Source organism: Melospiza melodia, chromosome 4 (genome assembly GCF_035770615.1).
Source record: "Melospiza melodia melodia isolate bMelMel2 chromosome 4, bMelMel2.pri, whole genome shotgun sequence".
In the NCBI taxonomy this organism is placed as follows: domain Eukaryota; kingdom Metazoa; phylum Chordata; class Aves; order Passeriformes; family Passerellidae; genus Melospiza; species Melospiza melodia.
Window position 1 is genome coordinate 63,339,720 of NC_086197.1, and position 17,467 is coordinate 63,357,186.

Here is a 17,467-nt window from a genome sequence, read left to right on the forward strand (position 1 = left end):
ATGGTTATTTAAGACTAGTATAAATTAGAGAAACAACAATGGAATGCTTACCAGATGCTTTTCATAAATCATTACTAAATACAAGAAAAACTGACATTTTGGATATATGTATCATTTCCTTATTATGTATGTACCAGTTGTCGCACATAATCTCTATATATCAGGTGGCAAACACTTTTTAATGTCTTCTATCACACCCGAACAGCTAATATAAATAATTAGAGAAGAAAAAGAAATTCAAGAGCCCAAGAGTCACAACCTTACTATTTTATTAATTTTATTTATTTATTTATTTAGTTGTTTGCTGCTTATTGACAATGCTTTTCATCTCTTGAATTCATAAGAGAATATCTGTGAGTAAATATGATGAAGCATATGTTTAGCAAACAACTTTGCTATTTTAAATGCTGCAGCACAAATTTCAAGTTTCGTAGAATTAACATACATTAAATAAGTATAATTATCATCAGGTTGATAATAATATTATCATTATATACAAGTAACAGTAAGGAGCAATTACTTATATGTAATGACAATTATATCCTTATTACTGGCCTGATATAATTATCTTCCTATTATAACAAGACCTACAAGAAATAATAATATTTTCTTACATTATAAACAAAATCAGAACCATAACTAGAAAAAAAACAAATGCTATAAATGATGGAAGAACCATAATCACTGAGAGTCCAATTTTTCAAGGATTTGGGAGTAAGAAAACAATTAACTGCTAGTCATTTGTATCTTTGAAAAATCACCCCCTGCTAAGGAGAAAAAAAATCTTACCTAGGAGCATGAAATATCCCACACCAATCAAAGAGCACCCACTCAGAAATGCTGAAGAATATGACTGTTAGCAAAGACATATGCACCACAGCCACTAAATTCAAAGCTTTTACCTCCTGGAGATTATTGCCTTGCAACTTCAGAACTTGAAGTAGGCCACAATTCTCAATGCCTTCAACTTGTGCAAGGTAATTGTAAGAGCAGTCTAGATGAATGAGAGTAGGTGCCTCACAAAGACCTTTTGTGCTGATCAACTGATTATGGTCCACAATTAATTGTTGAAGATTTTTCAGTGACTCCAGACCACCTGAAAATTCAAGATTTAAGACATGATGAAATAAAAATCTTTTGTCATTCAAGTATTAAGTAAACTCTGAATTTTCTGTACATTCTCTGACATAATAATTAATATTACTTCTTTATAGGGTTTAAAATGAATTACTGTATTTTGACCCAATCACATATACAGCACATATGGTTCACAAGTCTCTGATGCTCTTAATCAAGCAATAATAACAGTTCATAATCTCTTTGGTACTTCCATTGGAAGAGAATATTCTCTTAGTGATAAACTGTACTTACTATGCTTTAACCACTTTACAGCTGCTCTGAACCCTGTGAAATGCTAACAGCCCTCTTAAAATCATCCATTAGAATGAAAACCCTATGTTTAAAAGTTAGTTTTTATTATTTAATTTTTAAAGTTTTTTTTGAAGTTTATTAGCAAGGTTAGAAAAAGCTGTACTAAGACCCAGGCCAATATCAAATTTAACAACAAAATTTATAAATAAAATTTAGTGCCTTTAAGAATAAAGCTATGCTACTGTAGCCATTCCACTCAAGAAATTTACTTCTGCCATCTACATTAAAGAGCATGCTATCTCTACACACAAAGAAATGCAAAGGAATTCTGATGAGCATCTGTTTCTCTCACATAATGTAACTAAAATTATCCTTACAACAGCAAAAATTACATTGTCTTCCCACAGGCTTACACATGCAATGGCACTGATCCATCTAACTTGCTGCAGGTCCAAGCAGCTTTTCTGTATCTCTGTATTAAAAATGCCTTTGAAGGGATACCCTTCACAAACCATATCTAAAATAAGGAATTTCTGATTTTACATCTGTTTCATGTATTCTTTGATAATTTAGTTAATTTAGGATTATTTGAGGGAACACTGTGTCGCATCTTTATCTCACCCAAAATTTCACAAGTTCCCCAAAGGAATCTGAATTAGCTGGATTCACAGTAGTGAATCTCTTTGTGACTGTCAACTGGAAAAAAAAAAAAAAAAACAAAAAACAACAAACTATGATTATATATTTTATTTCACAAAAAATTAGAAACCAGATATCAGTTTGCACCATAGAGTATTGAGATTACAGAAGAGGAATTAAAAATGAAAACTAATGATAAGGAGAAAACTGAAGCAAAGCATTAAATACCAAAAAACCAGTAAATTTTTAAAAATTCCCAATATAGGTGTTCCAATAATTTTATTTTAAAAATGGAAAACATTTAGTGAAAAGAATGCAATTATCTGACATTAAAGTGGTATCATCTTAAATATAACACACATGTTCTATAATGTGACTTCAAAAGTGTGCTTTAGCAAATAAATATACAAATCTTTAATTATTCTGAAAAGTTTCAAACATGTCCATGACATAACACCCGGTCTGCAAGATCCTGATCTGTGTTTTTCTTTCATGCTTGGATGAAAATAAAAAAGGAATCAGCACCATCTAGTGGTCTCAGAAACACTTTCGCGTTTTCGTGTGTTTGCTCCCAAGACTTCCTCTTAAGAGCAGCTTAAGTTACCTTAAGCTTAAATTCGTTTAAGTTCAGTTTAGCAGCACTGGAAACTTTAAAAGCACTCTATGAGCCTGGAGTGGGACCAAGAAGAGAGACTGCACACACAATAAGAAAAGGCAAGAAGATAAAATAGAATCTGGAAATTTCCTTCTCTGCATGCTGCACAAATCACCTTTTTTTACTCTTCCTCACCTGAATGTCATTCAGAATATTCTGGAATTATCACCGAAAATAGACAAGACAGAATAATGTAATACAAACAAATGGTATTTTACTGGTTCTTCTGACCACATGCAAAATTAAGTATAAGCACGAAAGTCTTCTGCATATTTCCAGAAGACATTGTATGTTTTACATACAATGCAACAAACAAAAGTTATAGCAGCCATAGGAAAAGCATTCTGTTGACAAATACATGGTTTCAGCAAGATTCAAGGAGAACCTTTATGGAAGTTCTCAGCATTTTGCAAAGTGCAGCTGAAGTCTGCTAGCTAGGGACTCAGCTATTGATGCAGTTCTGAAGTCACTTCTATGTGTGACAAAGACAACTAACAACAGAGGGAAAGCTGAGTGAACATAAAAATGAAAAAAAAAAATAAAATAAAATCCTCAAACAACAAAACCTAAATTAAAAAAGTGTCTGATGAAAAAGAAATTCCTCTCTGTGTATATCGAAAGCAGCATTTATGACCATCCATAGTTATGGATTGCTATTCCTCGAGCTGCCAGGGTTTTACCCAGGACTCTATGGCAGTACAGACACCCTACAGAAGCCTATTTGAAATCTGGAGTCAAAATGCTACTTTTTGTGCATGAAAATTTTTAAATAAAGCATTCATCCTCAAAATACAAGCATACGCACTCAACTTTGGTGTGTTACTGTCACAATTACTTAATTTGTGATCATGTATTCCTAAGGGAAAAAGCCTAATTGAGACTATTTCTCTTACTGCTATTTTAAGGGGTTTTTGGCAACTCTAATTTTTCCCCTATTGATGCTATATTTCAATGACAGGAGAAAAGAATAAAAAGAGAAATCATAATATGCCAGAAAGTTCTTGCAATAAGTAATTAAAACGTAAATATTACGAACGTAAATAAGCTTTACTACACAGTACTGGAGCTTCCAGAATTGCTAAGGGACATCCTGCAAGATTTAGAGATGGGAGTGATATGCTAACTATCTGTACTCACAAATCCATTTCTACGCTTTCTGTGCAACTACTCAATATGAAATACATCCTGTATTATGCATCTGTTTTAACATAAAATCCTCAAAGCAATTCTGGAGAGGAAAATAACTCACATTTGAAGACGACTTTTGTGAACATTTATTTACCCACTTCAATTCATTAGAGACTCAGTAATTGTAGCAGCACTCTGCACAAAAGAGAAAGTACTGGAGAATTTAAGTCCACTTGGCCTGTATGATGTTGCCACACTCCACACTGATGCCACATTCTTAAATGTCATCCACTAAAATGATGCCATTCTTACAGTAATTTTGCGGACATTTTTATCAAATAAGATCAATCTGAATAAGAATCTTATCAAGCACTATTTGCCACAAAAATACAGATGAAACTTTTAACCATTTAATTTTATTTTTCTTCATTAGACTACTGATACGTTTTTACAGTAAACATTGATTTCCCGGGACTTTTATTCTCAGGTATTAAAAATTTTCTTCATGAGTACTAACATTTACATATATTAACAAAAATATTTATATCTTCATCAAAGTTTCTACATCTACAGATTTTTTTAAGCTTTCCCATTTTCTGTTTGCTACACCCTTGCTGTTCATCATGGAACTGTATTATCCATGTTCATAGTGCTATTTAACAGTGGAACTACTTATTTACAAATCTTATGTGAATTTGCTTAGTCTATGAGCTTAATAATTGTTTTAATTATTTTTCTATTGTCCAGCAGACTCAAGACAGGCAAGACAATTTCTATATAACTACTTACTGTGTCAGTCAGGAACACACTGGAGTTCCCTGCAGTTGCACAGCTAGGCTTTGCTTTCATTATGTCTATAGATAAGCTGAACACAGCCTACTCTCATATTCCAGCTGACTCAGTGCAGATAATGTGAGTGGCCCTTTCAGAAAGATTTTAATTCTCTTTGGCTGACAATAGTTATATTGTCATATATATATATAGACCTATATATATATAGAGGGAATACAGGGCAGTAGCTAAGCCATGCTTTAAGATGAAGGTTTTTTGCCAAGTCTGTCTCTTTGGGCTTAGCAGCTGACTGGCTCTAAATTCAAGGGGTGTAAAATTCTGAATATAAACTGCATAAATATTGTTATACAAATTGGAATCATTTTCTTACCAATTCGAGTGATTTTATTGTAGGAAAGTTCAAGATTTTGGAGGTTTTTGCATCCATCTAAGCCACAAACTGATGAAAGACGGTTCTTATTCAGAATGAGAATACAGAGATTTTCCAGATTTGCACAGTCAATTATCTGAATGTTGTTGTCCTGCAATAAAAGAAAATGAGAATATTAAACAGCCTCTGAAGTGAAGTACAGAACTGAGTAAAACATAGTATATTGCCTTTATTGCTTATTTTTATCCTAAACTCTTAGCTAGGAGTAAGGGCATCTTTATTTTTCCATTGGGGGAAAAAGAAAGATGAGTCCTGCTGAAACAGAACAAGAATGTATCTTGAACTTCATTCTGGCTCTGAAAATGCCCAAAGTTGAAACAAAAAGAGCATAAAAAAGAAGTTAAGAACAGAGCAGTCTTTTCCATACACAATTTCCTACCTCCCGAAACCCTCGGAGACTGAACTAAAAACTGCACAGAAACATCATATTTACTAGATGCTAATGAAGACAAATGTAATTTTGCTGGAATCCTATTTACTAATAGCAAAAGTCTGCATTTAGAGGTACTTTGGTCACAAACATTAACACTGTTCTAAGCTAATATTATTCCTCCAAGGGATCTTGCTTTTTAAACATCCCCTTCCCCAGGCCATTTTAATAAGACTTCCTCAGATTTTTCTTTCACTATTTGCTGTGCTTGGTCTTTTCATCTGGAAAATGGCGTTGTTAAAACACATGAAATTAAAAATATGAACAAAGCTGTTTCATGTAAACTGCCAAGTTCTGGAACAAAGATGCATTACAGAGAAAAAGTTCTCTTTAGTCACTAAACAAGGCATGTAAAACACTGCACAGTAATGAACACCTAACATTAGGCCTCTGGTATAACTCACAATATGTATTATTCCTTGAGCATATACTTTACTAATTTTAATTAATATTCAAGGTGTACTTTTACACGTAAAAATACATGTAACATGTATTCATGTTGCAAAGGACTCTTCCTTCTACCTATTCTTGCTCAAGCTGAGCACCTGCTATGGTGAGCAGCATCTGCCCACTCATCAATCAGAGACTGAGGAAACAAAGATCTATACCAATGCTAAGCACAGCCTGCTATTTTCTTAGTATAGGTTGAATCATTTGCAGCGTGTAGTTTTTTGTTATTTGCACTGTAAATCTGCTTATATAACTTTGTTAACATTTGGGAGTATTTTGTTACTATTCCTGTGCTCTTAAGGCTAAAAGCTACATATTCAGTTGGACTACTGAACAATCAACTAAGGAGCAAAACTGGCAGTTCTCCCCATGTTATAACAAAGAATCAAATATGCTTGGTACCTCCACATTGATATACTTCAGGTCTTTGCAGCTACTTAGTCCTTCCAGAGCAACCAGTCCACAGCGCCTCAGAGTCAAAACTTGAAGGTTTGAACACTCAGATAAGGTTGAGAGGCTACAAGCTGGCAAATCTTCGAGTGTAAGTGTTGTGACCTACATGCATTTATTGATAAATAAAAATAACGTTTTGTATATTGAATATTCGTTGCACAACATCATATTATGGTAATTTTCTTTGGGATGAAAAAGAAAACAAAACTACAAACCACTAATGCTTTATAAAATGCAAGCAACTAATGTTAATCTTTTCATATAGAAAAGAATAGCAATGATAGGTTTGATCTGTCCAATGGGAGGGGCAAGCATGAAAACAATAGTCACAGTATCATAAATCATGAGTGTAGAACAGACAAAAATTATTCAGACTAGAAGTGTGTAAAGGCCATCTCAGAATGGAAATCAAGATGAGAGCACAGAGCAAGCATACAATAAGTTAATAAGTGGTAAGAAAAGTAAGTCCTGGCAACCAGGAGATGTCCTTTATGGCAAAACACTATCTATAAGCTGATGAGTAATATCTTGTTTCTAGAAGAGACTATTGCTCTTAAAACTCTGAAGGGAACAGGAACTGAAATGTGGGCCTTTATACAAAGGCAAAACCTTGTTAATTTAGCAGAATGTAAGAGATCTTGCCTTTAAAGGGGTAATATTATCAATCACTTGAAGACTAATGCCACATCAGTCTGTTCCAGAGCACCCACTGGAATTCAAAAGTCATTGCCATTGCACTTATTCTGCACCTGGGCAAAGGACCTATCACAATATCTATTTCCTGCTCAACAGTAAAGCATTCTGCCAACATATCAAAAGAGAAGATAAGAAAAAAAGAGGAAGTATGTCTCCCATTTCATTCTCAAACTTTCATATTACCAGTTACCTGTTGCAAAGTACTCCAAGGGCCACTATGAATTATCTTGTCTGTACTTAGTGGAGGCATCTTGCTGAATGAACATTTCCTTAGTCGTTTTCTTATAGTTGCTTGCTTTCTTTGGTTTTCTTCATATATTTTAGACCAAGATTTGCACCTGTTCATCCAGTTTAGTCTCTTCTTTTCAATATCATCAGGAAAAGTTACTTTATTAGAAGAATCTGCCACATCTTGACTACTGTCCCAGGTGTCTCCGACTTCTTCAATAGCATTTTCCATCAGAAATAAAGTTTTCTTCATAGTTTCATGAGAAAATCTATCTGTATTTTCTCTGTTATTAGCATTTGGCTGGACATTTGGAGGGCTGCTGCATATGCAGTTTGCCTTACTTTCTGCCATGACATTAGCACCAAAGTTAAGAGATTCATCCTTTGAAATATGGCCATTTGAAACTTTATCAAGATAACTTGTTTGTGAGTAATTTTCTTCTACTTGTGTTACTGAATTAATGTGTAAGTTCTCATTATTCACTCGAGAAGGGTGTTCCTTCTCATAGCCTAGCACGCTTGGTGTCAAATTTCTTTCTGCTGGAATCATCCAATTAATTGTTTCATCCATCATTTCAGCATGCTTTTCTTTTGGTTCCTCTACTTGTTTATTTAGTTTCTCCTTCTCTTCTCTAATTACTTTCATATTTTCTGTCTTATTATCCTTTTTTATGTCTTCTATGTTATTTTCTACATTTTCACACATCACAACTTCTGCTCTTTTTTGTTCTAATTTTCTTTGTTCTTCTTTTCTTATTTGCACTTGTTTTTCTCTTTCCAATCTCAGGCTTTCTTTCTTTTTCTCATATTCCTCACGCCTCCTCACCTGTTTCAAATATTGTTTTCTTTCAAGTGCTTCTTGCCTCTTTCTTTCCTCTTCTCTCTTTAACCTGTTTTCTTGCATTTCCCTGCTCAGTTTTTCCTCTCCTTCTTTCATTTCTTGCTCTATTTCCTCTAGTATTTTCTGCTTCTTTCTCATTTCATATTTCCATTGTTTTAAAATGGGAGCATATTTTTTACGGACTAAAAATGCTCTAAATCTAGCTTGGATTTTCACAGCTGCTATATTCTGTTGTTCAGCCAGTTGTTGTCTTTCTTTTGCTTTCTGTTCTTCCAAGGCCTTTCTTTCCTCCTCCATTTGCAACTGTAGCTTCATGATCAATTCCTAGGCCAAAATAATTAGGATAGATTTCAACCACTTTTAAAATGGGACAGGTATTGGCACATATTTATCATTCACAAACAGAATCTAGCATATTAAGCACTCCATGATAACACTTATTCTCAAATATATTCTCAAATATTCTCAAATATTATTCTCAAAAGCTCACTGTACAACCTTACCTCATGTCGCCTCATTTTGTCTCTCCAAGCTTCCTCCCCTTTTTGTAACTCATCTTCTATTGCAGCCTGGCGTTTCTGCAAAACAAATTAACTTAAATGAATACTGTACAAAACTCAGAACAACACAAAACACTCTCTCTCCAATCTCACCCATCTTCTTGACTTTCCAACAATCCAATTTTGTGAATGCCTGAATTTAAATGAGAAACTGAGCCATGTGTGGATCAAAAGAAACAACAGGACACTTGCATCAGTAATGCAGATTTTGTCAAGCACTGAGAGATGCATACCTTCAGAAAGTCAGCATCTAGGTACTGACCCAAACAGCTGCCACTTTCCTCTCCAAGATCTGTACTACTATTTAAGATGAATACTAGTTACCAAACCATTCAAAGTACAGGCAAAAACCAGAAACATATCTGAACAATAGCATAAACAATCTCCCTTTAATTGCACTGGTATGTACTGATAATATTAAAATCCTTCAAATGGGAATTTTGTTCAGTAAAGCTAAAAAATTTTTCTGACTGAAATTGTTTCTAAATGGAAAATGAAAGTTGAAGCCTTCTTTCTCACTATTTGCAAGTAAATAGCATTTTTCCCCCTGCCCAACATAACCTCAATCAGGAAAAAGTCTCAATCAGACTGTAAATTAGTAGCCAGAAAGTCACTTAGGGAAATAACTAAAAATCAGGCTGATCCAGATCCACATAACTCCTGGTGGAACCAAGATATATCAACCAAATCAAATATGGAGGATATGAAGGAAGTAGTAACAGCAACCACTTTCAACTTGGAGCCTAAAGTCTCCCACATGTCTAAGCACTGTTTTTCATGGGCATTCAGATGCCTGCTGTTCAGACCAGCAAGAGACACCAGGCATCTAGATCCTTCTGCAGTAGGAAAGTTGGATTCTATTTCTCACCTCCAAAAGAAGTGTTCCTGCAACAGCAGCATCAAAGTGCTTAAACATGGCCATGTCCATCTTTCCCTAGAGAAAGCCATCCTACATCCAAAAATATTTTGTGACAGCAAAGAGTCAAGAAGGCCTATCAGTTTTTCTGACCTTTTGAAAAGAGAGCTATAGCGGACATTGAACTGGCCTTCAGAGACCAAAGGTGTTTTCATTTACTAAGCCCTTCCTTACTACTGGTAACTTGAATTACCTTGCTACTGCCAAGGCACCCACCTCTTCAGAAAGCCACAAATTAGTTAACTAATATGTAGTGTTAATGCATCTTTCAAAACACACTTATTTAGGCTAAATAATAAAATTCTGTGGCCTCACAAGTATAATATCTGAGAGTTAAATTTCTTCATGTTCTTACACTCTTTTATCCTTTATGATGCTCCACCCACTACAGCAAAACATGACTAGATATTCTGAGAGTGCAACCAGCCAACGTGCTGAGTCATCATTTGGTGTGGCATTCATCAGTAGATGAAGCCTGAGTAAGTTTCTCAGATAAAGATAGGGACAGCAAGTATTGTAACTTTTACCTAGTGAAGAACAACACCAGCATTGCTGAACTGAATAATTTTGGTTCTGATTACTTCCATTAAGATTTTAACATAGAAATGTGAAATTGGGGTGGGAGTTCCAAACTAGCTAAGTATTTTCTATTAGGGCACAGCGACAATTTTTCATTTGTGATTAATTTCAGCACAACTCTCATTTCCAGTACTTTGGCTGATTTCACAATATAAAAACTTTGTAAGGGCAAAGCTTAAGGAATAATTTGAAATGTAGCATAGTAAATTCATTCACTATTGATTAAAACAGTAAGCACATAAAAGCCAATGGACTGCACTTAAATGGATTTTATGACTCACTTGCAGCACATGTAGATAGGGTTTAGGACAGTGATGCAGTTTGAGATAGTAGCTTTTTCACATTAGAGCTAGAATTCAGATAGTCTAGACTGGAACAGATTGGCTTAATATCATTCATTACCTTATGAAGAAGATCTAACTTTATTTTTTCAGCCTCAAATTGCTCCAGATGCTTCACCCTTCTTGCATGTTCCTCTTCATTCTGTTTTTCCCTCTCAGCTTTCCACTTTTTCATCTTCTCATCTTCAAGCTCAAGTGCTCGTCTACACTGTTCTTCTATTTCACAATGGGCAAGACTTATTCTCATTTCAAGATCAGCTATTAATCAACCAAGAAAACATTTTATTTAATTTCCTAATAAGCACTGGGGAACATTAAACAGTCTTAAGGTATTTGACAAGAAAAAGATCCTATGATTGTACAGCCAGCAATATATATCTGATTTCCTATATGTATTATATAATATATATAGGAAATCACAACTGCAGCACAAGTCCTTTCCATCAGAGATGTCTTATTATTATTCAGTTAAGTTCCACACTTACTGACTCTGCAACCACTATGCTTATTCTAAAAATGTAAAATTCAGGATTGCAGAGGATGTCTCCTGTGGCTTTTAGTGCTTTAGCACTGATGTGCTCCAGCACAACTCATCCAAAGGCCATGGCAAAGGAACATTCTCAGCCAATGTGACCACAAAAAAAATCCAAAAAGACCCCACCAAAATCCAAAAACCAAAACAACAACAGAAATCTGTGGCCAAAGCAGAACCTGCTTAGTGCCTCTGAGCAGCTTTCATTTTTGAGTGGTATTTTTTGACACTAATTTCTATGATGATTTTGTGATCTTGAAATGAGATAAAGGCAAAAGTGTTTGTTTATGTCAAATCCATCAAGTATCAAACCCTGCTGTATACTGCAATGTGAAATTCTTTTAAAACATGCTATGACTCTTATGACAACAGAAAAGTAGGAAATAGTGATATGTTAAAGATCAACCCAACCAAATTAATAATGTGCTTGCTTACCTGTAAGTAAGTGGTCATCAGTGACTGCTTCATCACTGATGGACTGACTATAATCAGGTGTTGTAGCAAGCTGCAAGTCTTTATTTTCAACTTCAAGTGGTATCTAATATAGTTTAAAATTTTTATTAAAAAACAAGAAAAAAAATTTAAAAGCAGAACATTATAAAAATCTTCCAGAACAAGGATGTGTAAGGATTCCAGTCAGTAGTAAGTTTTACCTTGTTGTACAACAAGGTAAAACTTCCTACTGACTGGAATCCTTACACATTGAATAATGCTAACACATCAGTCAAAATATTGTTTTCTAGAGTAACAAATATTGTAGTATTTATCAAATTACATAATATTTCTATGTGTTTCTAAAATATATTTAATATTTTGATTTGGAAAAATGAATGTCTTGCATATGAGATCTATTTTACTTTCTGGGAAAACACGAAATATGCATGAATACTGTTATGCACACTGGGGAAGAACTAGTTACAGAGCAAATTTTTAAGAAGACTATTTCAAAATAATACTATGGGCAGAAGGATTGCTATATTTATTTCATTGTTCTTTACTGGCAAGTAATCTATTCCTGCTCATTTATCATCTGTTCATCACATGCTTTGGGCCTATATTAATATTTGTAATGCAGCTGAAGTCACATGAAGTAATTGTGCTGTTTTAAACAATAGTCTTCTGAGAACAAAAAATCATGTTTGCAAGAGTGCTCACTAATAAAAGCCAGGCAGCAAATTAAAAGTGAATAAATTAAATACAGTTTTATATTTTTCTAAGAAAACTTCAGCGAGTTATTCAGTCAAATCCTATGAAAATATAGAAGCACTCATGTTCATAACTCTTGAATTGTCTTCGAAAGGCACAGAGATTGCTATGTTTATATTTTCTACAAAATAATGGAATATATTAGGAGTAGGGTTAATAGTAGTACATCTTCCTGATCATCATAAAAAATTAAGATTAGAGAAGCTTAAAAGTGCTATCATAAGATAATATTCTCCAAATAACTATCAATAAAGGATTATTCAGTTTTGTTTAATTTTTTTTATTTTTGTGCTCAATATCTCAGATAAGTTACTTCAACTTTGAAAACTTATAGACATGGTGTATTACAGTTGATGTCCTAATTCTAAAGAATTTTATATAGAAACTCATCTTAATACCTTATGGATAGTCTTACAGAAAAAAACCTGACACATTTATAGACCTCCTTAGCAGGCCACTAAGGCAAGTTTAAGTTATATAGATTATTTAAAAGAATTTTATTCCCTGTAAGTAACGTATAAATTAAAAATACCTTTTCGTTAAATTGTTTTGTATCTTCTTTCAATTCAGAAGGATGGCAAGAAACTACTTCATAAATGTAATCTAAAGAAAAAAAAAATTAGTCCACAGAGAGAAAATCCCTTATGAATGCTCAGTTTTGGACTACACTGTTTATCTACTCAATATGTTTAAACTAAAATAAAGTGGGTTTTTTTCCTTTCCTTCTCCCCCAGTTTTACTTAAATGTGTATGGGAATCATTTTTCTGCATTAAAAGCAGGAAATGTGTGTAACAGAAACAGACACAATGATACTGTAAGAATACAGTGATAGCAAATACGAAAGAAAATTCCACATCATGAAACACAGCAGAACATTTTCTGTGCAGAAAAATACAGCAGCACTTGTATCAGATAGGTCAAAAGCTGACAAAGAACAATTAAAAAGAGTAAGATTGCATTATAAAAAAAGAATAAATAGGGATGTTCCTCAGATTTCAAAATTTGTAGTCAATGTTGAACTTCTGGTCACCAAGCCTATTGCACTAATGGAACAGACAGTGACATATAAACTAAGAGCTTGATTCCAGTCACACAGCTGACAGCAATATATTTTTTGCCAATTAATGGTCATTTCATCCAATGCAAGCTTGGGCATCTCAAGGTAGACTTTAAAGATGTCCTGTGGGAGTCAATTGTTTCTGAATCCTGCATTTCAGCTCCTACTGGCTTCATTTTAGACTTTATGAAGAGTTTGGCCTGGGCTCTGTCTCAGAGATTAACCTTGCAACTTGCCTTCTTTAACATTAGATGAGTTTTTTAAAAAGTTTAATTTCTGCTGAGATGTTAATTCAAGAAGATAGCATTGCATGGCTTTATTCCTAGAGATTTTCATCATGCATTCAGAAGCTGATGGAATAGGTTTCACTGCTTATTGTACTTAAAAGTTTGCATTATTTTGTGGATGCTTGTTAGTCTAATGTCCACTGGCAATATGAGGTGTACAAACATTTTAACTGTGATTAGTGCTTACTTCTGCTTTGCTCATCCCCTAAGTCCTGCAGTATAAACTTCTCAGCATCTTGATTGCTGCTCTTGATAAAGTTCAAATAGGCAAGAACTGATTCTGGTAGGTCACCTGAAACCTAGAAAAACACAACTTTTGACACGTGTTCTACATTTTTGTCTCACAGGCGTGAAAAGAGGTAAATACTTGAAATAAGACAATAAAGACTTGTTTTGGCTTCACCTATAAAGAATTGATGGAGATTTAGCAGCAATTTCCACCAAAATGTTTCCAAATACCTATACTCTTCTCATTTTCTTACCACCCACTGAACAATTCATAATTCCAATTTTAATTACATTCTAATTAATACATTTTAATTACATTCTAATTAAATTAAATTTTAGTCTTGTATCTTGCACTCTCTCCAGAAGCACATTTCAATAAATTATTGTGTTTAAAACTGTGTTGGACCAAGAAATTAAAGAAGGAGGATGAGATAAAAATTAGCAAATACCTCTGAGGTACAGGATCTTTTTCTTTTCAGGATAAATAAACTTTAAATTTACTTATGTTTAAAGTATGCATGTAGAACCAATGCTTCAGTATTCTTTATTACATAGAAACTTTCTATTTGAAAGACTGCCTTTAATGTCAATATTTTGGGAAAATGGTCTGCCTTCACTCAGATGTGCAAATTGTGGTAGACATTGCTGATGTTCAGTATGTGAGTGATTACACTCTTATCACTGATGCCTTTGTCTACATCATGTGAAACATGATTTATGATCAATATTATCACCCTAATATCCTACAAACCAATCCCTATGCCATGAATCTGCAAGACTAAAATGGCAGAAAAGGACCCAAATAACTTATTTTAATTCAGAGGAAAGCCACTTTCCAAAATAAGAAGTCATCCAAGAAAGCGGACTTGAAGAACCTATTTATATGAAATTAGTATCTGAAAATCGTAGAAGGAATCTCCTAAACCAGTCTCTTGTAAGATTAAAATACAGATTGCAGTGAAGAATCATGGGTTTATTCATCCAGATTTAATCTACCTCATCAAATCTTCCAGCTTCAGAGGATTAGAAAACAAAATCTCCAGGTGTGATCTTCTCAAGCAGCATGCTGATATCCACCTCTCTTATTGTCCTGCTACATTTTTCATGAAGCAATACTACCGAGGCTACTGCTCAGATCTCAGCCTCAGGCCGGGTGTGTTGGGGAGATGCTCACTCATCCAAGGGAGCAGTTTTAGCTCACCGAACCCTCGCTGAATACTTACTGGCTCACTGTCACTCAAGGCTTCCTCTGATCCCTCCGTGTCAGGCTCGGGATCATCTGTTCCAAACGAGGAAACACTGATTCTGCCTAATTCAATTTCCACTTCTCTTTCAATTCCTACAATATCTTCCGACATTCTACTTCCCACAGCGTCTTATCTGTTTTCAGAGCTACACAAAAAAAGGTAATACCTTTCAATGCAGTATGAACCAAAATAAACAGAGTCCTCAAAATAAGGCTAAGATTTAATGATACACAGAAATGATGAGAGACGATGGGAGAGAAATGGTGAGAAATTATGTAACCCATAGAGGTAAAAACTTGTGGATGGATGCAAGCAGGGGGAACCGGCCCTCCTCCCTCCTTTCGCAACTCGTTGCCCCCTGCAATGAGGGGAAGGGCAGCGAGCTCGGCTCCTACAGCGGGACACCGGGCACACGGAGCGCATTCCTGCCGGGAAACCGAACACCAGACAGCGGCTGAGAGAAAACTACATCTCCCGAAAGGCACCGCGCCCGGAGGGCAGCACGGCCCACAGCCGCTTCCTCAGAGGCCAGCGGCTCCGCCCCTTTGCATGCTGGGAGTTGGAGTTCAGCGCTCAGAGCGCCCGCAGTCCTCCGGTCCCCCCCGTCTACTTCATGTACCCACTCACCTGTCGTTCGGTCACGCTCCTCACGGAGCCTCCGCCTTTCTGGCCGCCTCTGGAGACCGGCCGCCCCTCCGTCCAGAAATTCCGCATCCGCCAGCAGCGGACGGAGAGGAGCTCCACGGGGAGGACGAGAGCCCCGCGCCGCGCTGCTACCGCGGAGCGTCACCACGGCAACGGGAAACAGCGGCTCGGACGGGCAGCGAGAGGAGCCAGACTTCGCCAGGAGCTGCCGTTTCGCGTTCTGAGGGCGTTAGGCAGCGCCCCCCAGCGTAGGGCGGAGAACCCCGCAGCACCTCGTTCGTGGTTCTGGTTTTTGTTTTTTTTTTTTTTTTTCTTTAATGTTGGATTTTGGGGGTTGTTTGTTTGTTTGTTTTGGGGATTCGTTGTTTTTGTTGTTGGTTTTTTGATGGTATTTTTATTTTGCTTTTGTTTTCAGTTTGTGTTTGGGTTTTTTTTGAAGTCGTAGACTGGAATTCAGTGTTCACAATAAATTGCAAGAGGCAATTAAGCAGGAAAAAATATAAATAAAACCACAGTAAAGGTGGTTTATGAAAACACACCAGGCATTCCTTCTGTCTTCCCATGTTGGGGCTGGGGCATGGCTCAGAAGGGCCGGCTGGCACCAGGGCCACCATGGGGCACGGGACTGTGGCATGGCCAGCCTGGCACGGCCTCACAAGTGCAGGGCGATCAGTGGCTCAGCATGGCCCTGCCAGTGCTACAGGTAGGGAGCAAATAGTAGGAGTTAAAAAAAAAAAAAAGTGAGAGGAACGTAAATACTAATTCATAGTCATAGAATGGTTTGGGTTAGATGGAAGCTTTAACATCATTTCTTCCAAATGACCTGCCATGGGCAGGGACAACTTCCACTAGACCAGGTTGCTCATTGCCCCATCTGTGACGGCGTTCACAGGGGTTTTCAGGTGAGGCAAGAGACGAGAATGTTGACTCCATGTTCAGAAGGCTTGATTCATTATTTTATGATATATATTAATTAAAACTATACTAAAAAGAATAGAAGGAAAAGTTTCATCTCAGAAGGTAGCTAAGCTAAGAATAGAATAGAAAAGAATGATAACAAAGGCAGCTGCCTCAGACTCTGTCCGAGCTAGCTCCACTGTGATTGGCCATTACTTAGAAACATGATACCAGTCACAGATGCACCTGTTGCATTCCACAGCAGCAGATAGCCATTGTTTACATTTTGTTCCTGAGGCCTCTCAACTTCTCAGGAAGAAAAAAATCCCAAAAAAAGGATTTTCACAAGAAGATGTCTGCGACACCCCATCCAGCCTGGCCTTGAAGACAGGGATGGGGCACCCATAGCTTCTCTGGGCAACCTCTTTTCAAGCCTCACCACCCTCTGTGGTGTAAAGATTTTCTTTGTAGCATCTAATCTAAATCTGCCCTCTTCTAGCTTAAAACCTGTCCCCTTTGTCCTACCACTGCCTGCCTGTGTAAAAGTCCCTCGCTGGTTGTTAAAAGCTGGAGAAAATGTCCAGTTGGAGAATTAGAGACTAAATAGAATTCAGTATAGGAAAAGTTACACAGATCAGGCAGGGTATAGATAATAACATTTTTGTGTGTTTATAGGGAGCATATCTAACCCTGAGTCTGATGAGAAATAGCAAGATGCAAAAACAGGTATAACAAAACTTAAAAGCTAAAAGATAAATTTAAGTTTTACATAGAAAATGTACATTTTGGGGGCAATGGGAAGGATCTGCCAAAAATGGTAGGGGTTTTCCCATCTGCTTTCTCAGAATAAGCTGAGTA

At 36.1% G+C, this 17,467-nt stretch overlaps 1 protein-coding gene across 2 annotated transcripts in view; it reads right to left on the reverse strand.

The window, feature by feature from the left end:
* LRRIQ1 (leucine rich repeats and IQ motif containing 1) overlaps nucleotides 1-15,844 on the reverse strand; it is a 104,544-nt gene extending 88,700 nt beyond the window's left edge. For both annotated transcript variants that reach the window (XM_063154944.1, XM_063154943.1), the window contains exons 1-11: nucleotides 15,695-15,844; nucleotides 15,044-15,212; nucleotides 13,780-13,891; nucleotides 12,780-12,850; nucleotides 11,477-11,579; nucleotides 10,571-10,767; nucleotides 8,617-8,691; nucleotides 7,235-8,437; nucleotides 6,298-6,450; nucleotides 4,956-5,106; nucleotides 903-1,096 (exon numbers count right to left, since the gene is read on the reverse strand). In XM_063154944.1, coding sequence (XP_063011014.1) covers nucleotides 903-1,096; nucleotides 4,956-5,106; nucleotides 6,298-6,450; nucleotides 7,235-8,437; nucleotides 8,617-8,691; nucleotides 10,571-10,767; nucleotides 11,477-11,579; nucleotides 12,780-12,850; nucleotides 13,780-13,891; nucleotides 15,044-15,178 — 2,394 coding nt within the window. In that variant the 5' untranslated portion in view covers nucleotides 15,179-15,212; nucleotides 15,695-15,844. The remainder of the gene's footprint in view (nucleotides 1-902; nucleotides 1,097-4,955; nucleotides 5,107-6,297; nucleotides 6,451-7,234; nucleotides 8,438-8,616; nucleotides 8,692-10,570; nucleotides 10,768-11,476; nucleotides 11,580-12,779; nucleotides 12,851-13,779; nucleotides 13,892-15,043; nucleotides 15,213-15,694) is intronic.
* Between the last annotated feature and the right edge of the window lie 1,623 nt (nucleotides 15,845-17,467).